Consider the following 27,892-nt stretch of genomic DNA (forward strand, 5'->3'; position numbering starts at 1 on the left):
AAGACCCCTTACTTTCTTTGTACATTATGCCAACATAAAAGAATAAATATTACCACAAATATGACAGACTTGTCTCTGAAAGCAGACAGCCTGAATGCTGAAATATCTTCTGTACTACCCGCACTCACTATACATTTAGACCAGTGTCTATGAGAATGTTTTAAACCTGGGAACAAAAAAATTACTATTTCTAAGACTTACTAACAAAACCATCTCCAAATGCTTTTGTTACCTATACGGTGCTTTGGTGTTTTGTTTTTTTTTTTCCATTATCTGCCCTATTTCCTTCGGCAATGAGTTTTGGTATCAGTTTTGAACTGGCCTACTTCACACTTTGGTCTTTTCCATCTTGCATTTGTCAAGACACAGGTGCACCAGACTCTTCAAGAAAATGTGCTGTCTTTAAACTCGTGCTTTCCTGAAACACAGTTCCTGAAAACTGCAGTGACAGTACAGGAGCAATACCCACACCATTTACTTTCAGAACATAAAAACGACCTTTCCCCTTATTTCACCTACCTAAGGCACAGCCCGCGGCAGGTTTTTTGGTGACTGGTATGATCAGAGAAGGGATGAAGCATGAGAGAGGGGCAGGGAAAACAGCAGACAGCAGACAAGCAAGACTGTAACAGGAACTGCAACTACTCTCCGAAATGTTTGAAGGGGACAACCTACTTTATTATTTTATGTTGACGTGAATGAAACATGCAAGCCATAGAGGATGGAATAGGTGGGCAGGTGCAAACCGGCATGGGGCAAAGAAAAGTCTCTCCGGAGGCGCTTCTCTCTCCCCCCACCGAGTGGTCTCTAAAGGACAAGATCTGTCACCGGCAGCGAGCGCCCAGACAAGCGGCCTGAACACGCCAAAAAGCCCGCGAAACAAACCCCAAACCTTAAAATCCGACACTACCCTTAGGGCCACCACCGTCCCCGTCCCACTCCCACACCTGAAAACCCGCGGCTGTGGTCGCCTCGGGGTCGCCCCCCGGCCTGGCTCCCCGCCCGCCCCAGGTACAGCGCGAAGCCGCGGCAGCCCCGCCGCTCCCGGAGGAGAGCCACAAGCTGCCACAGCCCGCAGGGCGGCCGAAGGGCTCCCGCTTTCCTAGCGGCGCTACCTGCCTGACAAACCGGAGAAGCAGAACCGCTCCTGCGGCTCGTACCGGCGGTTTAAATTTAAATCCTCCGCAGCTGCCCAATAGGGGCGGGAGCCGCTGACCCGGAAGCACAGGGTTGCTGCTCCCGGGCTGGGAGGTGCTGCGGGCTCTTGGCGGGAGAGGTCGTGGCGGTGGGGATTTGGGGCCGCAGAGGTGCGTGTGAGGCGGGAGTGGGGGTGACCTGTCCCCTCCCGAGGGAGAACTCGGAGCTTCGCCTGGTCGGAGCCAGGAGCCGGCCTGGCCTGGCTGCTGTGCGGAGGAGGCCGGGCCCTCGCCCTTGCCTGAGGACCGGCAGCACTGTGGGACCGGCGCCGCCTCGCTCGGGAGAAGCCGCAGGGCCCTGCAGAGAAAAGGAGGGAGTAGGAGGTTAAGGGGAGGGCGGGCGGGCAGGGGACGTAAGGGCTACACGCAGGGTTCAGTTGCCCGAATTGTGTTTGCTAAAATAACGAAGCTAATAGCATTCTTGGTATTTTCAGTTAAAGCTAGTCTGGTAGCCTTTGTTCGTGGGGAGCCTTAAAGAAAGAAAACTATGGATAGGGTTAAAATTTGCATTTGGCCTTAAGGAGCATAGCTATACAGGTTATATGGTTAAAGGATTTATGTTAATGTGATGGTTTGTCGTATTAATTAATAAATAAAAATTGCCGTTATGGAGAGCTGCTTTGCATCTCTGTGATGCCCGTATCAAACCTGGGTGGCTCCAAATCTAAATATTCAGTCATGGATATGAGATCTTCAGATCATTAACACAGCAAAATCTGTTAAAGGCTTGAAATTTAAAGCTGTTTTTCCATGTGCTGTGTAATTAAAGGTCTGATTTCCCAAAAAGTATTAAACTAGTGTCAAATCTGTACTGGGACTAAAAGGAGTTGTGTATCTTGGCCTTTTGTGTGCTAGCACAGGGACCCTGGTTTCTTGAAAATTAGTTGAATAGAGTACAAGTTCTTTGGTACACAGAGGTATAGGCACTCCGTCCGCAGTTGAAGTGGCCTAAGTCATGAAACCATGTTTAAGTATGAATGATGGTATTCTCATTTACAGTTTTGCAGCCTTGATTAACTTTGCTTTTAATTAGATGCATACAGTCTTTAAAGAAGTACACAGGTAAAGAGAATTTAAAGGTAGTAATGTGATTTCTTGTAATTTGGCTGAAAATGTAATAATTCTGTATGTGACTTTGGTGCTTACAGTTACTTCATTTCTTGTCTTAGAGTTGGGTTGCCAACAGTAGCACAAAATCTGCAGTTATTGCTGAAGTCTGTAGAGACAGTTTTGAATGGTTGTTAGTGAGGTTAGTTAATCTTTTGATGAAACTAAAAGCTACATCTAAAAATAATGAGCTTAAGTGCAGCTTTTGTTATGGTGTTACAGGAAATTTTAATTTGTTGTGCCATAAATACCTTTTATATTTTTTTTCATGCAAATGAGTAATGCATCCTTTTTAAAACTTTATACATAGGAATGTTGATTTTCATCCTGGAAAAGACATCACTTCTGTGATACCTTGACTTAGTCCACTGAAAATGAAGCAGGATTCTACTAGAAACACTACTTACACTGTGGACTGTGAAGATTATGTGCATGTGGTAAAATTCAATCCGTTTGATAGTGGAGATACATGTTCCCTCATTGCGTATGGTGGCAATAATTACGTTGTTATTGGGACATGCAGGTTTCAGGTTAGTTTCTGTTATTGTTGATTTTATTAGTTGCTTCCTGAAACTTAAAGTCTGGTATATTTGTTCTTAAAAAAAAAAAAACAAAACCAAAACATGCAGATATAAATTACCATTCTGCTGGTATAAAGTTTATAAAGTTCCTTTTGAATAGAATCATAGAATGGTTTGAGTTGTAAGGCATCTTTAAAGATCATGTAGTCCCACCCCCTGCCATGGGCAGGGACACCTACCACTAGCCCAGGTTGCCCAAAGCCCCATTCAACCTGGCCTTGAACACTGCCAGGGAGGGGGCAGCCACAGCTGCTCTGGGCAAGCTGTGCCAGGGCCTCACCACCCTCACAGGGAAGAATTTCTTCGTTAGATCTAATCTCAATCTTCCCTCTTTCAGTTTAAAACCATTACCCTTTGTCCTATCACTGTGCTCCCTAAAGAAACTACAAAAAAAACAGGAATACTCTACTCAAAGAGTAATCCCATTTTGGTATCTCTTCCTAGTGTTGGTGACTGCTACCCGAGAACTTAAGCACATAACTTTAGAAATATGTGACTTAATATTTGCTGTACGTTGTTCTTTACCATCACGAGATAATTGGCTCCTTTTTTGCACAGTTATCTTTTGTTCTATGTACACTTGATATTTAGATTAAATTGCCTTCTAAATCTTTCAGCTAGCCTGCAAAACAGCAAAGATTACAAGTACTTTAAAATTTACAACTACAGTGGCTGTTAATTTTATACATTTTTTTTTTAAGAAAGGACTCTAGAAATAACTACTTTTGGGGGGTTTGCTTTCCCAGTTGTTTTTATTGGATCTCCCTCACAGACTGTTAGAAACAGTAATATGTGTTTTCTTACCTTTAAATTATTTAGTCATCATATTATGAAAGTTTTAAAAATGTAAAATACTGTGTGCTGTATACTTTTAGACTGTATAAGATTTTTTTTTTTGCCTAGATGCTTGAAAATCAATAGGAGACAGCTGTTATCTTTGGAATCTGTTTTTAAGCTTTTTTTCTTTAACTCACTTCTCTATTATACAGTATTATTTTTGTACTTTATCTAATATGAATAACAGCATACCTGGTCTTTTTATTGTTCCTCAAAGTCTTACTGTTGGAAATTCTCTGAAAAGTACCTAGTGCTAACCACAAAAACCTACTGCCATCTATATTGCCCTGTGTCTTGTTTCTAGTGTAGGTTTGAAAAGAAACTAATTAGAATTTTGACAACCACTGGTACAAGGTAGTTTTTCTATAATTTTCATATCCTCCGTTCCACATGTGGAATCAGTGAGTATTTTAAAGTAGGGGAAGAAAATGCTATTCTTTCTCCTTTCTTTAATAAGCACTGAAAAACTGGATAATTTGATTCTGCCTCAGCTAGGTTCTTCCTAGCCTCCACATTATTCAGAGGGCATACAGAGAGGTTCTTCACCTTAAAGAAGAATTGCGATCTAGAGGGAGTTTTGTAGAAATATCCTTTGAGGTGCTCCATTAGATATTTTTAAAGCTTTAGGTTTTTTAGAGGTCAACTGATTGACTGACTCTACAACCCCAACTCGTTTCATCTTTCCCACCATCCAGTTTGCTCACCAGTGGGAAGAATAGACAAGTTAGTAATTTTGGCCATGTTAGATGACTGAGGTTACCTTTCTAACTCCTGCTATTTGAAGAATGTTGTTCTGGAAGTGCTAGCATTTTTCCATGGTGTAAAAACAATTTGGAGAGAAGACAGCTGAAATGACTGCTTGCTTTTGTTCCCATTGTTTCTTCTTCTTGCAGTGTGTACTTACCTACCATGCTGTTACAAGTGGCTTTAGTTCTGTCTGTGACGACAGTACTTGTGCCAAGAAGGGGCTCACCAACTTTGTAACTCAGTTTTGATTTTTGTGCACTACGTTGGCCTCTGGCTTGAGACTGCAATCATTTTATCTATTTTTAAGTACTCACATATTTCAACTTTATGCTTTCTTTGTGTGTCAGGTTTTTACTTTGAGGGTGTTACAATCTAAAAAATCCCAGAAACATGTAATTTTGAAAGCCTTTCAATTTCATATCAGTCTGAATTGTTAGAAGTTAGCAAGGTGGTGTTCTGCATTAGCTAACTACAGTGTTTCTATAGGAGGAGGATGCAGAAGTGGAAGGCATGCAATATAAGGCACTAAGAACATTCCATCATGGAATCAGAGTTGATGCCATAGCATGGAGTCCAGAAACTAGACTTGATGCTTTACCTCCCCAGATAAGGTATTTATAATAAATTAGTACAATAAATCCTTGCCTCTTACCTGGTTTTGCTTATTCCATAATATTGGACTAATTTTAAAGCTTATGGGTGAAATCTAACTCTTTAGAAATCACTTACAAAGTTTCTGAACCCTTCGGTAGAACAACATTTTCATTCTTAGAGTCATTCTTTTTTTGTGTGGGTTTTTTTTTTTTTTTCTACTTCTTGTGCCCTTTTCCCCCTTGCCCCAGCGAAGTAGCAGTAAATATTTTTTTCTTTATTCATTATTTTAATGGGCCTAAATTATAGTTTGTTCTTTCTTTGTACATCTGTGAAGAAGAAATTCTTTTAAGAACTTTACTAAGGATGAAACTATTGTAATAACCTGCTTTATAAAGCTATTTGTAATGGTCTGCGTAGTATGGGCTTTGTTTATGAGTAGGTCAGATGCTATTTGTGAGACCCATTGATCTGGGAAGATAGTTAACTATTAAATATGCACTTAAGAATGAAAATGTTCCCAGTAGCTTGAAAGCTTCTTCAAAATTATGATGGTTGCTTACTGCTACAGTTGTATATGGTCTTTTGTTTAAAATGTTAGAAATTGGTTTATGAATTTATGTTTTGGTATTTTAAAGCACTGAGGGCGTTTTTTTGTGCTCTGCCACTTAACTTCTTTCCAAGGAAAGTTTCAGTGGCAGTTGTGAGAGATATTTCAGGTAATAGTTGATTCAGATTTAGCTTTGTAAAATATTTTGTGTTTCTTTCCATGAAAAAGTATTCTTGTCACTTGATACACGCTATTTTACGGATCAGTTTCAATTATTCTGCTTGTTGCCAAAGCAAAAAAGTTGAGATAGAAGCTTTTGTTTTTTTTCAAAATCTGAATTTTCCATTGCATGTCACTTTCTTTCCAGGTTTAAACTGAAGGGAAACTGATAAAAAAGTCAACTATTGCAGTGTTAATTGACTGAGGGGCTTTTCTTTGTCTGTTGATTGTAGGTTTTGTACTGCAGCTTCTGATAGGAAGTTGAGGCTATTTACTTCAGACCTGCAGGACAAGAATGAATTTAAGGTAAGGGCAGCTAAACTGATTTTATAAAAACTTAGTCTTTAGTGAAGTCTAATCTTTAACTTCCCTTCTGCCCCATTTTGCTTAATGCACTGTGTGAGATAGAGCACTGAACAGTGACAGATTCTTTATCTAGGGAAAATCATTGTATTGTGTATACCTTTCTGTCTTTAAAGAGGGAATAATTATCAGCTATTTGATCTTTTGATTTTAAAGTGTTTATGTAACAATTTAACCAAATTGAAGAAAAGCAAGTAGAGGCTTATGGATCATCTTAAATATAAACAGTGTCCTACAGCTGAATTTCAAGTACCATGTTTGATGAGATTCCTTTCTATAGAAACCTGTAAAATTTTATGAGGTATAGGTTATTGGACTCCTCTATAAGAAAAGCAAATTTAGTAATTTCTCTTTCATGGGGAACTGGAAGTTGCAATTCAACTCTTTCAAACAGTAGAAAATTTAAAGAAAGAATATTGAATTTAGTACATAACTGCAGGCAGGTACATTAAACATGCCCATAGGCTGTCACTTGTTTATTTCTAAGATAAAAACAAAGGAAATGTCTACTTCAAATACAATTCCATTTCCCCTTCTTTCAGTGTAGATGGTAGTGTTCTTAAGCCAGTGATATAAAAGAAGCCGGGTCTAAACACTGTCTTCACTTTATAAGCTGACGATTGGTTTTCTGGAGATATCTTTTGTTTGCAAGACATGTCAACTCCTGTGTCACTTGGATATGTACATATTCTTCAAAATTCTGCCATTGAAACAATGTCCCAGGCCAAGTACTAATATTTATTAGGTGTTTGTGCTAACCAGTTTGAATTTGTTTTGTTGAGGTCTCAGCCCAGAATAAGCAAGGCTAATAATATTAAAAAATCAGGGCAGAGGGTTTCTTCTTTTTTAGTGCTTTGGAATATGATAATGCATCTTTTGGTGAGAGTTGTGTATTGAGTCTAAAGAAAATAATAGACTTTCCATTGTGGTTTGATAATTTGTATTAGTAAGACATATTTATTGTACAGAAACTAAGTGAATCACAGATGTCACCTATGTGGCCATACTGGTAATGGAATGAATGGCATAAGTAAAGCTGGATGTTACTAAAAACATCTTTTCTTTAAAGAAAATACTTTTTATGTTACTTCATACATGACATACCCTTAATTTCCTTCTTTCATGTTTTGTCATCTTATATGGATTTGTCACGCAAGCAGTGGTGTGTATAACTGACAGTTACAATCAACTTGGGTGGCACTTCTAAAAGTTCTTAATGCTATTTGCTTGTGAGTTGATGTTTGTCACCCTGTATTAAAGTTATCTATTTATATAGTATCTGCCAGTTTTATGATACTGCAGCCACCAGTGTAACCTCACAGTGAAGTTGTGAATTAAATCTTTTAACCTTTTAGCAGAATGTAGTTACTTATTAATTAATGTATGTCTACTACAATTTGAGAAATTTCTAGAACTGTTCGTAAGCATGCAAAAGAAAGAGTGGATGAAATCTTTAATAGTGTAGATGATGGATGGTGAATAAGTGGAAATAATCAAACATATGGGTGAACCTGGTTCTACAGGCTCTATTCAGCTAAATTCAGCATCTAAATTATAATTTCTTATTTAATTTGGATTAACAAGGCGTCTGATATACTGTCCACTAAAATCAATGAGAAATCTCTTGACTTCAGTGGACACTGGTTCTAGCCATGGATGAGTGATTTTTCCAAATCTTTAATAAATATGAAAGCTGCTAATTCTTTTTATTGGGGGTTAATTAATGATCAACCGTTTTATGTGTTTTTGCCAAAAACTGAATGTGACAGCTGTGATAGTTCATAACTTTCCTACCTCCTCCTGTCCTACATCATCTGGTCCTTAACCAAAAGTACTGTTCTATACCTTCCAGAGTAGACTTCATGTCTACACCAGCCTTCAGACTCCGCACATTGAGGTGGAATGCAGCTGAGACTTAACACTAGGAATTACCAGTGGAATCTGCCATTTTGCTCATTAGGAACTAATTGCTTCCAGAGAAATAATCAGTATTATAACTTCACACAAACACACCTTTGATAATTCATTCATTTAGACTTTTAACATACAAGTTCAAATAGGCAAGTTTATTCTAATGAAGAATTATGGTAAGCTGATTATTACTGAATTAGAATGAGATTACAAACAACACTTTTAAAATAACAGCAATTTTGAATATACCCAATGAGATGACTAATTTCTAGCTTATTATCAGTGCATGTTCTCTATGACAACCAGGGAAGCAAAGGGGGCAACTCAGTAGCGCAGTCTGCTGAGTGCTGTTTTTTCAGAATAGAATTTCTGTGATGAGTTATTGTTTTCCCAGTTCTGACAAGGTTTTTTTCTGGTATCTGACCAACACAAATGACACTTTAAAACATGCATTTCTAATTTAGGGGAATTTATTACACAGTAGCTTTGACTGGATGCCTAGAAATAAATTTGAAATGCCACATTTACATTTCCATTAAGATAGCAATTATTTTTCATACAAAAAGTTTAGTTGGAGAACTGATTCATCTACCCTTAGGACTTATTTCTACACAAAACGCTCTGACAAGCAGTTACAAACTTCTGCAAAAGTGTGTTCATTGCATAACACACCAGAATAATTTTTTATGATAGGTAGTGAGTAGAGAGACCACAGAGCATTAACACAACAGATACTGGACATTATAATGTGGTATTTAGGGTGAACAGCCACAGCTCTAAGTACTAGAAACATAGAAGTTATTTTGCCCCAGAAGGAAACAAGCAATTACAGCATCTTAATTATTCAACTCCAGTTGCTGTGAATAAGGTCCTCCAGTGTCCAGTGTAGACAGAAGGATTAAAGAATCTGATTTTTGTCAGCTGAAGATATCATGGATGCTTATTCATTTTTGACACTACAGAAGACTAAAGATTGTTTGGTGCTTATGCAATACGAATGAGAAGTGTTGGATTGAATTTAACAGTAAAGCTATTAGCTTTGTTTATTCCTGACTGGAATTAACAGTCTAAGAACTTTATTAAAGATGTACTGAGATTGAGGAAAAAGTAAAAATTCATATTGTAACTGGGTCAGGCTTGGTCTCATATTAAATATAATCAGAAAACAGCTAAAAATACATATTTTTACCTAATAGTGAGGAACTTGTTAGTGAAGGGAAGAATGTAAACTAGTGTGTTTATATGGGTAAAAATGTTGTCTTTGAGGCTATCATCTGGGGATTTTTGACAAAAAGTGTGGAAAATGCTTTGTCTGGGTAATCATCTTCTTATACCTGGGTGATCACTGTATTTTATAATTACTGTCAAGAAAAAAGCAACACCTAACTGATTTAAAGTATTTGCAAAATCTCAGATGTTCACAAATAGTGATGTATGCTGAGCTGGCTTTCAGGAGTTTGATACAGTGGTTTCTTAGTAACAGTAAGCTGATACCTCAGAAAAGCTCTTTAATGAACCTGAGGTTGGACTCACAATGAACACATGGAAGACTTTGATCCATTTTATGGTGCACACTTTACACATGGGATTTTCAGGAGAGGTACAAAATGTGCAAAGCTGAAGGAAATATGTGATTACAGTCAAAATGTAATCTCTGAACATTTTGTCTTTTATAGTAAACAATTAGTATGTGTTGCTTCTGGAGGGACAGACAGAGTAATCTTTTCCCAGTGGAAAAACTGTCTTGATGTAATTATCAACAGGGAACTTGAAGCATACTGAGTTTTCCATTACTTTGTCAACACAACTAATCCAAAATTTATGGGTTGGATCAAGCCCAGAACAACAAACAAAAGGTAAAATATGACTGATGGATCTTTGTGAAATCTTTTTCTTCTTTTGAGGTTTTGATTTGGAAATGAATTGTGGCTTCCTTCTCCTGCTTCAAACTTGGTTTAATAAAAAGCATATTTCATCAGAACTGTGGAAGTAAAATAAGGCAGGATATTTGAATTCAAAATGCTGAAAATTTTCAAAAGACTTGGCATTTCTGTCTAAATAGTTTAGCATCATCTTATGATGTATTAATTCTAATATAATTCACTAGGTTTCAATTTTTTGCAATAGCTCATAATTTTATTAAGTTGGCTGCTGAAAACGTTTCTGTATTGAATTGATGAGGCATTCATAAAATTTTTAGAGAGGGGGATTTAGTTATTGTGCATGCTTGAGAGAGTTTTTTTTTTTTTTCAGTTCTGTATTTCGTCCTCAGAATAGCTACACTTGGAGAACAGATAGTGTATTTTCCTTTCAGAAAACTGTGGAACTGGTTGTTTTCATTTGACCTTGTTTTCCTCTGCAATCTCCATGTCATGCTATTATCCAGAGGATATTTTTGTCCCCTTTTTATGATACCTTGCTGGGCAAAACAAGAGCAGCTATGCCTTGAGACTTAAATCAGTGGGACTGAAGAGGATGAAACAGGAACAGATACAACATCTACATATGGAAATTTGTCTGACTTAAAATTTTAAGTGAGATTTCTGTCGAAAAGACCGTAGATGTGGTTAATGAGAGAAAATATGTGTAAATCCTCAATGGAGCAAACTGGTGTCTTAACTAGCTACAGATTTTCTAATGAGACCAGAGATGATTTGCTCATACCTAGCCACCATGTAAATTAATTTGAATGTACTTCAGACTTTGAATTGACGCTAAATGAGATGAATTTTGCATGCTTGTTTAATGATAAATGTGTATAAGTTCTTTACCTTAGGTTTTTGTGGATACTGTAAACCTCAAAAGATTACTGATGTCTGCAGATAAGTACAAAACACTTAGTGGAATTGAGAAAAAAAGGTGTCGTGTTATTATGGCCAAGATAGCTGAAAAGCCTTCAAAATACATAAAAATTATCTCACTTTTAATTTTACTAAAACTGGGATTTTGCTTTTATTCGGAAAAGCTATGCTGTTAAATTGGTTTTTGTTACAGGTAAATTATTCTCAGTACTTCAAAATAAAAATGATTAAGAAGCTTCAGGTGAGAACAGTTACACAGTAACAAGGTTCCCTTTGAGATGACATCCTACTTTCTGATACAACTATTGTTGCCTCTGAGTGACAGTTCACATGTAGGTTCACACAACCAGTGCTTGTATCCTATTATTTGAGAATGGATGATTTATTAATTCACAGTAACAGAAGAGTGTGCACTACACCCCATTTTCTTTTTTCTTCAGCACAACAGCATGTAAAGCAGAGAGCACAAAGCGCTGTGTCTGTTCTTCTCAAACGCTTAATAGAAATTGTGCTTAATTGCTAAGGTGTGGTGCGGCTTGCTTGGTTTTGCTTGTTCCTCATTTTTGGTTTCCTCCATCTTTAGCATGCATTATCTTCTGTTTCATCTTTCACTGAGAGTTTTTTTCACTGTCTTTTCTAAAGGTATCCCTTTGGTCTGCCATCTTTAGTTGTGTTTGGAAAAGGGCATATACTGGACAGGTGGCTGGTTTATTGCTCCTTCAGGCAAAAACCTCTTGCTGCTTGCAAGAACCCCTAGTAAAAGCTACTATTCAGAGATGAGTTACTTAGCAGTAATCAGAGTTCTTTAAGATATGTAGATCATGCACACATTCACTTCTTGTTCATTCTCTTTCTGAGATTTATTATCTTCTACCTTCAAAATGCAGTGGTTGAAACTAGGATAAAAAGTTCTGATTCACTCATCTCTGTCAAACAAAAGCATCAAGCTGACCTCTGTGGTAACTACAAGGAATAGTGGGGGGTCTTTTCAACTGCAGTATGAGTCTACTCATGAATGAGATATTTTAAAGAACTCCAGTTACCGATAATTTTTTTTTTTACCTTCCATGCAAAATTAGATCTTTATCTTAACACTTATACATCTTTCCTTTAGTGAGTCTGATAAATACATTGTGGACTGATGGAAGTCAGCTCAAAAGTAAAAGGTGTCTTGTTTTCTGTTTGACAGACATTTGATGGCCACTCGGATTACATTAATGATCTGGTATTTGCTCCCAAAGAAGGTCAAGAAGTTGCAAGTGTAAGTGATGATCACACCTGCAGGTATGCGTGTTGTTCAAAATATTATTGAAATAGTACTGTTTGGCTTTTTCTGTGTATGTTTTATATGCTTGCTTAAATAAATAAGCACACATTTATTTATTTATTTTTAGTGGGCCTTCACATCCCACTAACAAGACAACAGGTGGACTAGTCTTTTTAACTAGGTTGTGACTGTGGGCTGGTTTTTTTCAAAGCAACATTTTGAAGTAACTAGATACAATGTGAAGAAAGCTGTTCTGTCTTGGAATAACCTGCACTGTAATTTCCCTTGCTGGGCCAGGTATAAAAGGCATGAGAATAGGAGAGAGAAGACATGCATAATTCAGCACTGAACTGTACAGACTGTCTATCCATTCATCATCAGATGAGTCAAGTTTAAAACCAGTATATGTATGTGAACTTGTCCACTTACCCAAATTTATTAGCCTTACTAGGAGGTGGGATTACATAGCCTAAGGACAGTACCATACTAATACAGTGGTACTGACAGCTCATAATATCATGATTATAGCTGCTTCGAGCCCGTATATTTAGTTATTTGTAACTGGAAGTAAAAGGGAAACATGGCTAAATACTTAGGAAAATGCTGGTTAAGGTTTTGTAGTATGGGAGTCTTTCCTCTTTGAAAGGTCCCTCATCCTCCTCTTCTAGTAGCGCACAAGAATCAATAGAGCTGCTATTCTTATCCCCATGCATCTCACAGTTGGAGAGATCAGGAGGGCAACTATGCAGGCTTTGCAAGTCATTGCAGTAGCAGCAAGAGACTTGAGAAAGCATCATCTTTGACTTTTCTTTGTAATAGCTGCGATAATTCAAAACTTGTCTCAGTTAAGGAACTGTTTTAGATTTTTCCCTGATTATATATTTGCTCTTTGAAGTTACCACCGAATCTATTCCTGTATAAATGACCATATAGCACTCAGGGAGGGGGGGAAGTCATTTTTTAGTTAAGCCATTTTCTACCTGCTAAAAGAGAAGGGAAAAGCCAGAATGATAACTCTGTGTATGAGATTTTGTAAACGGTAGATCATCAACTGGTGTAAATCAGTTTAGTAGCTTTAGTTGACCTATTCTGTCCTAATAAATAGAAAATCTAAAAGGTCTGTGATTTTAACACCCCAACAGAACTCAGAAATACTACTTTGACCAGCAGGCAGATTTTCCATAGACGCCCTGTTCATGTTCCCGACAAAATCATTAGGAATGAATAGCAGAAATACATGACTTACTCATAGCTTGTTCTGATTTATTTCCTATCCTTGATTTCTTCATTAAATCTAAACTAATATGGGGCTTATTCAGCAAAGAGCTGTTTGAATGTGTGGCCTTTTTTTTGTTTATTTTATGAAATGCTCAGTGTTCCTGGGATGAAAAAGAACTGTTTTAAAACCAGTAGTCTATTGATACTAAATTAAAAGGAAATAAAAATTATATAATTAATACATACTATCAAGATTTAAACTTAGTAATTCTCAAAGACATTTTATGCAGTAAACCATGAAGTCTTTGGTTAAAAGCCATGGGAAATAAGTAGGATTTTTTTTGGCTACTTGAGTTCTTATTTTTTTCCATTCATGCATGTGGAGCATGAAGACTTTTTTTATTGAATTTAAAGGTTACACTTTCAAAACTAATGGAAAATGCATTCCTTGGGACTTACCAAAATCATTCCTTACTTACTGTGTAATTTGCTTCAGCAGTAATGTAAGAACAGGAATAATTCTTCTGTCTGCACTGAGTTTCTATCCTGAAATTGTTCTCGGGATACATCTGTTAATACCTTTGGAATAACGTTCTAGAACAATCAGTATAAGAACATGAAATTTTGAGTGTTTGGGTATTGTGCAGTTAGAATTCCACTTTTATGTCTTAATAAAGTCTTAATACAATGTCTTAGTATGTACGGAATATATACAAACATGTCTAGATCTTCCCTGGTTTTCACTCAGTAGTATGTTTAGCAGAGATCTCTGAGGAACTCAGATTTTCAGTTTTCATGCACTAAACAATCTTGCCACAAGCTGCTGCAACAGTGACATCTCAGAGCTGGGTTCAGTCACTTTGGCTGGAAGACAGACAGTGTAAGTCAGATCCTTGTTATATTCAGTGTCCTTACCTTTAAATTGCTGCTATGTAATTCAGGAATTTTTGTTGTTTCTTGCATATAGTCTTTGTTGGCCTTCTTGGTCTCACGATACAAGACTTCTTATCAGCTGTGAAGTAGAACCGAATTAAAAATACTCTTATGTAAAAAATAATTGCAGTAGCCATCTACATTATGTAGTTGTGAATAAAAGTGTTATGTGCGTTCATAGATAAGTGAAGAGGTATTGGTATGTAAATATGCTGTACACTTTAATATCTTGTGTTTCCTTGCACTGAGAACCTCAAAACTAATACAAAAGAATTGCTTTTCGGAGAGAAAGACACCTTTTGGAAGACTCTTAAAACCCACAATGTTGCAGTTACTCAAAATTGTATTTATATTAAAGATCAAAATTCCTGTACCTAAAAATCACAGCTGCAAAGTTGATTAAAAACTCAAATCCTGAGTCCTAAATATTTTGTATTACTTGCTTCATTTTGTCCCAAGAATGGCTATGTTCCAAGATGGATGAAGCTCTTCATAAGCATGTAGTTAATTTATATCTTTGGCAGGATACTGTCACTTTTAAATTTTGCTGTATTTCACTTTTTTTATGCATTTCATAATTGCTTTACTCTTTCTTAAAAGAGAGAAAAAGAAAATAAAATTATTTTTTAAATCTGGAAAATTCTAAAGAAAATGGTAAAACACTGGCAGAGGAAATAGCTAAAATAACTACTGTTAAACAAAAATGTGACACAGTTTTAACTGAGTGTTAACATTGATTACAACTGAAGTAAAAATAAATAAAAGTAAGTATCTTGTGTATACATTCAAGTATCAGATTTAGGATATTTATACATTTCTGCTGACAGTCAAGATTGGTGATGGCAAAAAAGTAAATTACCTCTTGGATTTAATCTAATTGTTTTCCTTCAAATCTAGTTTCTTCTTCATGATATACCTTTCATATCTCAGTTTCAAAATTCTGTATAACATTTATGTGCACTTAGTTTGCTTGTCCATTTCTTGGTATCAGAAGAGCATGCTTAATGAATCAGAAAAAATCTTTCATTTAATTCCTTAAAGTTATAATGCATTATACACTTTTTTGAACATTTGCATTGTGTAGGAATATGTGCATCCCACTTCACTAATGAGAGCTGTGTGCGCAACTCCCTGTGCACCACTCATGGGGGGGGTGGAACAGACCTAGCTTTTTCATTGTGATTTGGAAACACGGTATAGGAGGCTGCAGGCATTCAGATGTACAAATCATTTGTTCTGATACTTGATAAAGCCTCTGCAAAAAGAACATAGGAAATGTTTGGAAAACAGCACAAGCTTGACATACACCCCTTTACTGTTGGTAGTTTTTGATACTATCTGATGTTTCTCAAATTATTTCATGCAAAATATCATCATGAGAATTAACTTCTGTCTGTTAAAAGGTTAATTCAATCTGATTGATAACCACCTCGTGCTTCATCCTCATGGACAATTACTGACAGCGTCAGGCCCTTAATAATGGTAGCACAGCAACTTCTTATGGTCATCAAGTGCCTGATTGGCTTGTATTTTAAAAAGCTGAATAAGACTCATCCCTCTCTTCCCTCCCTGTCTCTTTATTATTATTTGTAGACTATATCAACTTCCCCTCTTTTTGTGTAATAGAAAAACAAGGTACAGTTGACTTATCTTCAGCTTCATCTCTCAGTGTATTTGGGTTTTGATTCCTGAGTTCTGCTTTTACTTATGCCATAGCTCATGTTGCTTCATAGAGAAGGGCTTTATGAACTTATTTATCAGTCACTGTCAAATTCAGCCTTCTCTGCTGTACACACCACAAATGCCAGTCTACCAGGTTAGTTTTGCTTCCTGGACAGATTCCAGGGAAAGGTTTGATATCACTGGAAACTAAAACTAGAATCTCAAAATCTATTGCAGTGTTTTATCTGGTTTTAGGAGTTTTTAATCTGTAGTATGTTTGTTTATGTGGTACTCTTAGTTATTTTGTGAGGTCTTTCTCTAGACATACAGGAAAGCCTGTTTGGATTTTTTTGTCTTGTGATCTTTAATGCATTGCCAGCACTTGTTGCACTTAAGTCTTACCTTTTTAATTCAGCAAATATTTCAGTCTTTGGCTATGTTGAAAAGGTGCCATTTTCACTTATTCCTGTCTCCAAAGTTTTATTTTAATCTTCCCATTGCTATTGCACTTCATTATGGTTTTTTGCCAAAATTTTAAAAAAGGTATCTTATTTCATGTTGTTCTATTTTCATCTGTGTGATAGAATTCTCCAGTGTCTCTTCATATACCAAATGTCATACCGAAATACTTACCCTTTCTGAGATATGCTGATTGCAATTATCAAGCTAGTTCTGCATTATAATTTATGACAATAAAGGAGAGTCTTGGATTATTTTTAAAAGTCTAGTCTCTGCACACTTTTTCTATACGTCCTTGTATGTCCCCCAAATATAGTCTTACACAATTTCTGTTACACTTTACAGCCACAGTGCAAGCATTAACCAACAACTTCTGTTGTATTTCACATCACTATGTGAGTATTAACTGGTCTCCTGTTACAGAATCCAGTCAGCTTAAAAAAAAAAAAAAAAAATCAGCTTTCCAAATCAAATGTTTGGAACGTTGTTTCAGTCTGGTCTTAAGTGTGAATGAATAAGCCTTTCATTAGGAAGTCTTCAAAATATGTGGATGAAATGATAGCTATTTCCTGTGTGATGTGTTATGACTTATGTTAAGCGTCACATAGTCCTAGAATGTAGTCTAGCCTATAAATTGTTTTAAATAGAAATCATTGCATTAGATTTGTTTAGCAGCTACCTTGCATTTTAGAAAGCCATTGGCAGAATTATAGTTGAGTTTCTCAGTAACAGCCATGCCACAGAAGTATTTAGTTCTACATCTACATTAGAAGCAATGAGCTGATAACTCTTAACAGCTAATTTTTCTTTGGTTGAAAGGTTACAACTGCTGCTTCACATTTTTGCAAAAATACTGCTTGGTCTCTGGCTTTGCTTTAGATAACTTTAAGGGTATTTTAGTAGTAGTAGAAGTAGTGTGTATTTCTTGGACTTACTTCTGAGCGTTCATGTTCTGAAATGCATATTAGGGAAGAACAGTCAGTTGAGATGCTTGAGATAGTACCTGTGCAGTTCCACTGCCTCTCCCACTTCTACCAACCTTGCAGAGGATAGTCAGAATTACATCCCACAGTTACCAGTGAAAAATAGATCAATGCTTGCATATCCAAGTAGATATTACAAGAAGCTAGAGGTAACATGGATTTTAATGTCAAAATCTGAAAGATTCTGATTATTAATTCTTTAATAACATTGACATTTCCTTTGAGCACCAAAAGAAAATAGTGAACATGGGTCAACTTTCTGAAAGAGTATTTACACGTTTACTGGATTAAAGGGCTTTTATTTCATGGATCAGAAAGAAGTGAAGGACATGCTCTACAGGCACAAATTTAGGAACCTGTATGCTGAGTCAGGAGATGGTTTAAGATGGCTGTGCCTGGTGAACTAGTGCTAGGCAGCACAGATGAATTTCCCCTTTCTCATGCAACCACTTTTGTGGCTTGTTTCACAGAGTGTGCTGAATAGGGAGTTCTGCTATCTAATTCTGATACAGATTCTGCAGCAGTGAACTGATAGTTGGACAGTGCATTACCTGATTTCTAAAAACTTAAATTCTTTGTTAGTAAAATAAATTACTAGAAATTACCTTGAATATTGCACCTTGATCTTCTTGTGAACAGTTAGATGGGATTTCTACAGTTCTACTTCAGGCTACTGTTCTTTCATGTCCCGCCCAGTATCCTCTTCAGATCTTTGATAACCACTTCCACATGGAGTTGACAGAAGACCTGAGACAAGGCCAATGTTGGCTGTATTCTCCACAGTGTTAACTAAACTCTGCACTTCCATTTTCCTTTTCTGAGATCTTTCTCTCCTCACTCCTTGTGCTCAGTGAGGAACAACTTTGGTCATTACCTTTGTTGTGTGATATCTGTAAAAGGAATCTGTCCTTCTCTATAGTGCTCTAGACTTTTCAGGGGTGATAGGATATGCCTCACACATGGACTATGCCTGATGGAGATATAAAGAAACATCGGCAGGGGGTATGTAAGTTAGATATTATTAAAAAAACAACAACAAAATCACAACAGAAAACCCAAGAACAAGCTGAGCATTTTTAAGAGTAGGTCAGAGAGTAGTTGGTGAGTAATAGTTCAAGTTATCGTGCTTTGTTGTTGGGAATGGTATCAGATGTCAAGGTTTGTTCTAGCCCTTATACCACTCATTAAAATTGGTGGCAATCTTATGTTGAAAGAATTACCTTTTTTACTTCCATCTTGTGGGGATCTGAGAAATACCTGAAGGTAGTACTATGGTTTTTACCTTTGCAAATGATGGGTTTTATTCAGTTAGCATTTGGTTTTGCTCTTAGTTAGAATTACTCAGAATTCAGAAAGTTAGCATATAAAATAAGGGTAATCTGTGTTGCCACAAGACAGGTTTTCAGATGTTCTGATGAATACTTTGCCAACTTTAATAAAAGTCCATTGTGTGATTAAAATTACTGCATATATGCAGCGTGCCATTATCCATATTGATGTATACAACATACAGTAGTTGTTTCACTGTAATTTGAATATCTTCATGCTTTGAGATAACTGCAGTTGTCATTTGTTTAATCATAGGATGCAACTGACAAGAGAAGTGTACTAATATCTCAAGAATTTTCTTTAATGGCATTTACAACTATCTGTATTTTGTGTTAGTTTAAATTTTTTGAGCACTGTATATAATTTCTCAGTCCTTACTTACTTAAAAAATAATGAATTTACTGAGCAGATTACATACTATATACTATTCAAACCTTGGCCCTTCTTTCAACTGTTGTTATTCAAACTTTCCTCCTTTACATTTATTGTGGAAGCTTTTTTAAATATAAAAAAACCCATCACAAGCCCAGTAACAAGTCTATACAGCAGTGGCTGGTGGGGAGAGGAGAAGTAAGAGGGTGACACATTGCAGGGTTACAAATAATAAGGATATTTGGAGAAAAGTAGACACTAGTTTGCTCTGGTATAAAATCATGGTAATATTAGTAAAGTTTCAAGGGCTTTGAATAGGAGACAAAATGCTCAGTCTTTTTGGATTGATTTACATGATAGGAATGTGGACAAAACTAGAGGGGTTTTAGAGCATCTGTAGCTGATTTGGTTATGATTACTGAGTAATTGAGTAACTGAAATTCAGTTTGGCTAAATTTTTGGTCTTTGCACATTTTTTACTTGGGTTAGTCACAAAGAAATATTGAAAAGAGTTAATTGAACACATATGTAATTGTAAACTTCCATACCAGCATGGATCTATTTTGATATGTATTGCCTGGTTTGTCGGGGGTTTTTTCCAAAACTAAATGATACCATTTTTGTTACTAAGAAAGAAGAAAATATAAGAGGGGCATTTATCCTTTTTTTTCCCCCTATCCTGTACAGTTTGTACTGACAATCTTACCATTCTTACAGAGTAAGAGATACAAGTTTGGATTTTATAAATAACAAAAATAGGGAGGTAGAAAGCATAAATTCTGTCTCAACACCTAATAACCTCACTCACTTCAGGGAAGGAAACATGATGGCATGCTCCTTTGGCCAAAATGATTCACCATCTTCTGTTATATCATAATTTTCTCCCTGCACAGTAAATACACATGGAAAGTGTTGATTTGACTTGGACAAATCTACAAGGCAAAATTTTTGGCAGTAGAAGAAAGTATTGTATGTTTCTAAATTACCTAATCAAGTAGATATTTCATTTTTTAAACAGTTGTCAGGTTTTTGTTTTGACTTTTTTTAATAAGGACACTGATTCTTCAAGATTAGAGACCCTGTGTTTTCTACAGGGAGAACAAATATTTGATCTTTTGTGGTTTGGCATAAGAAAATAACATTGTTCATTAAATATATTTTCTTTATTCCCATATATTTTGTCTAGACTTATGATGTATTATTTAAGAGTTTTTTGAAATATCTTAAATATAAGGCTCTAAGCACCCTGGTGAGATATAAACTGAAAAAGTCTGGAGGAAGTCAGCAAAAATCCTCTAGAATAAACAATAATAGTATGCAGCCACTTATCTAACTCAAAAGACTGTACAGAACAGTACTTCAAAAATTGGCCATTTCTAAGCTTTTGCATGTCAGGGAGGAAGGGTATATGTGTATGTTTCAGTGTGCAAACGCATATAAATATTATGAAGCCTTGTGGTTCAGACTAATATTCACAGCTGTGATGTTTTTGTCCTACAACTGAGCTACTGATTTTGTAGGAAAAGAGGCAGTTGACCAGTGGCTGTGAGGTAAAAGAGTCTCAGGTTTGATTTTGTTGCATTTTATAAACTAAGTAGCTTCATGGCTCGTTAACACACATATCAGTTGCATCCAAAGAAAACTCACTCATCACATAACCTAGTTTTGCTGTTTCAGCATACGCTTTGCTGTCAGTCCATATTGACTAAATATTGTTGATTTTTAAAATATTTTTTAACTACATTTTAAATATGTACTGTAAGTGCTTCTAAAGGAAAAGATTAAACTGGCACATGTGATTTATTTGTTGAAAGCTTGCCATGATCCTTTGTGAGCTAGTGTTACCTCTGCTATAGATCCTTTTGTTTGCCTTAGCTTCACTTTTAGTGTCTCATATTTCCATTACTCAATCTTGTCTTACCAGGAAAAAATGGAAATTCATATATTAGACAGGCAAAGTACTTTAGTGCATGGTCTTGTCATTTACATGGTAATGTGGATGATTTAAGTTGCTCGGTATTTCACTCTAGGTTGCTTGTATCAGCTAGATCAACACTGACTCTCCTACTTTGTATTGTCTCACTGTTATTTATGGTATAGTATAAAGGCTGTAGTGTTGACTTTTGAATAAATTGAACTAGATTTCATATTTAGACAACTAGTCAAATTATTTGGATATTGTCCTTCTAAGCAAAGGCTCTGCCTGGTTCATCAATTTTAAAATACATTATCTTCAGCACTGACTGTTTTTACTGACTTCTTGAAGTGATAAAGCATGAACGCTATTTTATTTGTTCACTTCCTTTGTGAATGTATTGACGCACTGGAAGTTAATGTATATGCAATCAAATGTCAATAAACAGTTTAATACTTTGCTGCTTTTTTTTTTTTTCTTTAGGGTCTGGGATTTGGAAGGAAATGAGAAGGCCCATTTCGTTTTACGTTCTCCTGGAATGAGTGTTTGCTGGCATCCTGAGGAGGCTTTTAAGGTTGTGTTTTCCAGCTCTTCACCCTCACCACCTTTAAAAAAACAGGAGGGTGGACTTACCTAAACTATGAATGTTTGATGCTGTAGTAAGATTGAAGTTTGGGGAGCTAGTGTACATTGTAACTGGATATTGGTTGGATCTGCTAATGTGAACTTGCTGTAAATGAATTCTCATTCCCATTCTTGCCATTTTACCCTCAGTCACTCACTCCTCCCATCAGAAATACGCCTTCTTGATTATGTACATCAGTTGTTGACAACTATTCTGCTGATTGCATATTAACTTACAGTTACCAGAGAAAAGTTCAAGTTTTTATCAGTCATGATAACATGGTTCATCAATAACACAGACTTTATAAGGCATGACAAGTTTTGAAAAGTATCTGTTTGAAGTTAGCAGGGGACTTTTTTGTTACTGTTCTTGCTTTGAATATATGAAGTATCTGCTGAAAAATCAAACCAAATCACTAAACTGTGATTTTTATATTATCTGTTTATTGTACTGGGGAGGATTAATCAGGTGATATATTCAGCTTCATTAATGGTCTAGTCCTTGCCATCTTGGATTTATTATTCCTGTTGTGCCAATCAATAAATGCCTTAAGCAGCTACAAATAGTTGTTCAGACTACCACAAAAACACACACCTAAACCAGAGAAAAGCAGTCAAATAAGGTCTCAAAATATTTACATAGCAACAGGGAAGAAAAATCTCTATTCTCATCACGCTTTCCACCAGTTATCAATATCTGGTCCTTACTAAGAAAACTAGGAAAACCATTGGTTGAAGTGGTATCACAATTCAATATGTTTGCTACTGGGCAGCTTTGTTAGCCCAACAAAATTGCTAGATTTGCCAAATACTGCAGTATTACACCAATTGTACATATTAGTTTTTCTTTGACCCTTATCAAAGAGTAGACAGAGGATTTTTTTTTTTTTTTTTTTTTTAAGAAAAACCCTTTCAAAAAGTTAGTAAAACTTGACAGATGATGTTTGCTCAAAAGCTTATTGCAGGTCAAAATGCTTACTGCACCATGTCCTTTGCTTTGCAGAACAGCATGTTTTGGTGACAGCTCTCTTTTTCCAAACCAATTTGGATGTTATTGGGAGTACTGTATTTAACGCTTCTTAGCCTTCTTTAATTATTGTTCATGACTACCTCAGAACCATTGTCTCCTCATGGAGAAAATCTCTTTCATCATTTAATCGGGAAACTCTTTCTACAGTACTTAATAAACACCTGCTTGAATATATCACTTTAATGGAAAAAGTGTAGATAAAATCTGTTACAAAGTGTTATAGGATAAAGTACGCTGTTATATAAAATCAGTAAATGTGAATCCAGTTTCTACAGTTACACTGATTAATACTGTTGTTTCCTTGTACAGCACTATGTCAGTCAGTTCTTTGTACTCAGAACAGGAACTTCTTTATTTTAAGAGTAACTTTTTGCTTTACAACTCTAAAAGCACAGGGCAATGGTGGTTTAAAACTGGTGCTTCTAAGCACCAAAATTATATATATATATATATATATTATATATCAAAAGATATAAATGTATATGGATATATTTAGAGAGAAAGATATCTTAAGATATATAGAAATAAAATAATGTCATCCTTTTGTATAATAATGTGACAGTAGTATAGATTAAAGTGCTTTTTACTTATTGGTGGAATAGTGTTCAGGAGAATGTTTTCTGGTATAAAGTGAAAAATTGTATCTTTTAATATTTGCTTGAAAGCATGCTATAGAGTAAGAAAGATACTAAGATGCATTACATGCTAAGTTTACAATATTCTCTTGATTTCTCTTAACAGCTGATGGTAGCGGAGAAGAATGGAACAATACGATTCTATGATCTAGTTACGCAGCAGGCCATTCTATCCCTAGAGTGTGAACAAACACCGCTGATGTCAGCAGACTGGTGTTTAAAAAATACTCTTAAAATTGGAGCAGTTGCTGGAAGTGATTGGCTAATCTGGGATATCACTCGCTCCAGGTATTTGTATACACTGTGAGATAGGTTTCTTTATTCTCCTCTTAGAGCAGTACATGAAAAGATGTGGCTACTTTGCTAATATAGCAATTAAATACACAGTGTATTATATCACCTCTTCAGTAAATAAATGTTCATTAGGATTTATGAAGTCAATATAGATCATTCCCTGGTATTCTTTGTTTCATCTTTATCAATATTTATCTGCTAAAAATAACATTGTATTTTTGTCCATTTGAGACAGCATCTCACTACTGTTTACCTCTCACTATAAGTTTTATGTGTTTGTTAAAATTTCATTCTAAGTCACAAATAGATAATTATTGAACCATAATAAACTGGGTAAGTACTTCAGGCTTCCTACTCCAAATTGATATATAAGCTGCAGTAACACTCTGTTTTTTCCTCAGCTTCTTGACAGAGAATAGATAGCATGTCCCCTTCACTGTTTAAATGATACATGCTTTTGGTACTTAAGAGTATGAGCTGTAGTTGTTTGTGGAACAGTTTTTAACCTGAATGTCTGTTTTAGTTACCCACAGGATAAAAGACCTGTCCACATTGATCGAGCCAGATTATTCAGGTATAAATGTTGTCTCTGTTCTGTGTTTTGTCTCTATACATCTATGTATATGCAAGTAGTTGTGAGTTTAGGGACTCAGTTGTGTCTCACTTAAATAATTTCTAGGGGGACCTGGTCTATAAAGCTTGTGAAATTTGTGAATGACCTACATTTACTATATATGTGTAACGTCCACATGATTTTCTTCTGTTTTACAATGACATGCATATGGGGCTGTGGGTGGTGAATCATTTACAAGCCATTTCTCTGAATTTTTCTCTGGTGTTGGTGGACTGACAGCTTCACACAGTTAACCATGAGGCAGATAACCACATGTGCACTTCTGATAGTATCACAGGGATATTTGAAAAGTACATTGATTTTATTCATAGGTGGTCCCAAGTGAATGAAAATCTCTTTGCAACCACTGGATATCCAGGAAAGACAACTACTCAGCTTCTTGTTCACCATTTAGGACATCCCCAGGTAAATTTTTGAGTTCAGATTTTAACTGGGATTATATCTCTTCAAATCATGACCATAAATAGTTAAAAACTACAATTAAAAACTAGCCCAAACCATCCAGAAATGCTGTTTGGTCTACCTATTTTATTTTGTTTTGTGTCATCCATGCTGAGGAAAAAAAAATCACACAACCTGCTATTTTAAAAGCTGCTTGATCTATATGTCACATTTTGCTTTGCTTTATCAGTGCTAAGGGGAAGAAAAACTCATTTAACCTGTTACTTAATAAATTTTTTCATATTTCTAGTTCTAAAGAGACTAAAAACAACTGGTTGTGTATTTTACAGGTTTGAACTAATTATATTTTAAATCATTAATGAAAATATATCCAGAGACAATGAATGCAAAGTATAGGAACTATTTTTGTTTTGCTGGAGTTAGTATGCATTTATTATCTCCAAACATACCAGTAGTGAGTATGCTTAAATAACAGGAAGTAATTTCATTTAAGAAATGTTTCTAAGTTTGAAAGTATGCCTATAAAATGAGTTATGTTAATGATAATGAAAATAGTTGAAACATTTTGTTATCATGGAATAATTTGCTGTATCTTACTTAAACGTAGTAAGAAGCTGCTGGAACTAAGTAGTAGATAATTAGATTTTCCAGTTGGATTTCTGTTGTTTTAACTATTTGTTAAGGAGTACTAAATCTGTGATGTTTATTTGTCTGTGCAACTTGGTATATGTGAAATATATACATGTGATACATATAGGGATGATTTGTATGGTAAGTTTTACTGATATTTCTCTTTTTTTTTTTTTTTTTAAGCCCATTCTTACTGGCACTGCAGCTGTAGGATCTGGTTTGACATGGCATAGAACTCTTCCATTATGTGCAGTCGGAGGAGATCATAAAATTTTCTTCTGGGTAACTGAAATGTAAAATAAGCATTTACCTTCAATATGAAACTTTACAGCATAATGTTTCTTTTTTTTAGCAAAACGAAGGAATTTACTCTTTGTACTGGTATTTATTCATTTGGAGAACATAAGAAAGGAACAAGCAGAATATGAAACATTTGTGTTTGATGTTTAGCTTTCAAATACATAAGCTTTTGTAAAAACAGTTATTATACATCTGATACTTGGTTGCTTCCCTTAAAATAAAATATACACTTTTATTAACATGGTATTTGGTGTGAAATTATTTTTTTAAAGTGTTTTTTTAAAGAGATTTTGTATCCAGCAGTCTGAGTGATGTTATCCAGCAACATCACTTGGTTAACGCAGCTCAAATACTTTGAAATTGTCCAGAATATCCACAGAAGTAACACCTGTCTCCATATTAACTTTCCCAACCATCACTATCTTATAAAGAAGAAATGCAATAATGTACTGTCACAAAACATTGCCCATGGATGTATTTGCTGAATATATTAGTTACCACTAACAGTGACGAAGCTAATGCTATAATCAGAATGATAATTTTAAGTATTTCTCTTAAGATGACAGAGGGATTTATGCCAAACAGCATGTGGGTTTTTTCTGCTTACAACCTTTTACTTACAGCTTTTTACAAAAAAAAATCAAAGATATTCTGCTTTCTAGAAGCATATTTTTCTTGTCTCTCCCATACAAGACCCAGAAATGAAGTAAAAGAGGAAAAAGTAAAAGACAGAGACAGCTCCTGTCCTCAGTATTCTTTTTGCATGTTTTTGCAAATGAAGTGGTACCAAGATGTTCAGCCAGTGTAACAGCTCCTTACAGCATTATAGCTGTCCTTATTAGCAGTAGCTAGATTTTAAAATAATTTTTGTTTGTCCCTGTTTATGCTGGACACATACAACCAATTCAGAGTTAGGACAGCAAAAAGTGAGTTTAGTCACCTTTTAAAAAGTAAGACCAAATTTTCTTTCTCATCATTTGTTATCGCTGAGAAATCTGCTTTCCAACTGCCACCAAAATTTACCTAAAATATTAAGTTCCTTATAGGTTCCAGTTTTGACTGGAGTGTGCTTAAACTGTAAAATAAGCAGACTTCAGGATGTTTCAAGATACAGCACTTTATTCATCTTGTATCCATAGTTTGACCAGAGAGTACAGGCCTAACAGGAGGTTTAACTGGCTCATAGACAGAGCTAAAAATCTGTGGGTCTAAGAGGAAGGATTGGACTGGGGCACTGCTATACCCTTCTGGATGTGTAGTGAAACTGAAGCACTTTTTCTTTTCTGTCCACTCTCAGAGCAAAGCTTTACGTAGCATCTAGCTACGCAGAGTAACATACACTATACTCAGTACCCATATTGACAAAGGCAATTCGTGTTAGGTATGTGCAGGTGCATTTTGACTAAAACATTTTTCATTTAGAGTTGCTTAAAACCCAAGGGGACAGAGAGCAGAAATTATTTCATAGTTAATTCAGAAGCTAGGATGCTTATTTTTAATGCTTTTGTTTTTAAGGACTATTTTAAAGCTATTTACCAAGGATTGGACTGATTTTGCCAAGTTCAAGGCTCTCTGTATTACTTCTTTCCAGTATAAAATGGGTATTTAAAAAAAAAAAAAAAAGCAGCTAATGTTTTTAGCATGTTCACCATGTTCTTCTGTACAGAACAAAATAATTAGTTAATCCTCTACTGTTGCCTTAGTGCACAGTACTTGGAAAATTGAAACTTGTAGAGCCGTTTTCAGAGAACTGCAAACCATTTATCATTTAATTTCCTTTTTTTTGTACGAACCTACATAACACCTGACATTTGTATTTCTCAATCTCTTTAACTGTCAAGGGCTGATAACTCTCTGAACCTTGTTTGCTAAATTTGTACATATTCTGACATACCTAGATTATTGAGATAGACTTTTTTTTTTAATTCAGTTGAGGGAAAAATATCAATTTCATATAGAAAGCTTTGCCAGAATACCCTTTGCAAGTATGGATTCAGAAGACTCCACAGGAAATCAAAAAAATGTTAATCCACACCCTAACCTTTTCAGCTGTTCACTGGACCACCTTAGTAAAAACAACTATTGTCCCTATGGAGGATCAGGTGACACCATGTCTGGAAATTTTTTGGATCAGCTTTTTGTTTCTGTTTAACGTGCCTCTCAATTGTATAGCTATTTGAGTTCTGTGCTGATTCTAACAGAATATTGTGCCTTGGGACCTGTAACAGTATATAAGCATACAAAATGCATGCAAACGTAAGTTACTGTAGCACTTGCCAGTTTTTTTTTCAGCTTGTGCAGT

At 35.7% G+C, this 27,892-nt stretch overlaps 1 protein-coding gene across 2 annotated transcripts; it reads left to right on the forward strand.

The window, feature by feature from the left end:
* Positions 1-1,231: 1,231 nt before the first annotated feature.
* On the forward strand, positions 1,232-25,823 carry NUP37 (nucleoporin 37). Of its 2 annotated transcripts, XM_074901258.1 has the most exons (11): positions 1,232-1,307; positions 2,614-2,833; positions 4,955-5,079; positions 6,062-6,134; positions 11,097-11,144; positions 12,093-12,187; positions 21,525-21,615; positions 23,437-23,618; positions 24,148-24,198; positions 24,570-24,663; positions 25,474-25,823. In XM_074901258.1, the coding sequence occupies exons 2-11, from the start codon at positions 2,678-2,680 to the stop codon at positions 25,585-25,587; spliced, it is 1,029 nt and encodes a 342-aa protein (XP_074757359.1). In that variant the 5' UTR covers positions 1,232-1,307; positions 2,614-2,677; the 3' UTR covers positions 25,588-25,823. The 2 variants fall into 2 exon arrangements, with proteins under 2 accessions (XP_074757359.1, XP_074757360.1); XM_074901259.1 differs by lacking the exon at positions 11,097-11,144.
* Positions 25,824-27,892: the final 2,069 nt, after the last annotated feature.

This window comes from Athene noctua, chromosome 3, assembly GCF_965140245.1.
Source record: "Athene noctua chromosome 3, bAthNoc1.hap1.1, whole genome shotgun sequence".
Lineage (NCBI taxonomy): Eukaryota > Metazoa > Chordata > Aves > Strigiformes > Strigidae > Athene > Athene noctua.

Excerpts from the sequence above, each read along its gene's own strand:
- NUP37 (XM_074901258.1), top strand. The coding sequence starts at position 2,678 with ATGAAGCAGGATTCTACTAGAAACACTACTTACACTGTGGACTGTGAA. Across the intron at positions 6,135-11,096 it reads AGGACAAGAATGAATTTAAG|GTAAATTATTCTCAGTACTT; the intron begins GTAAGGGCAGCT and ends TTTTTGTTACAG. Across the intron at positions 11,145-12,092 it reads AAATGATTAAGAAGCTTCAG|ACATTTGATGGCCACTCGGA; the intron begins GTGAGAACAGTT and ends TCTGTTTGACAG.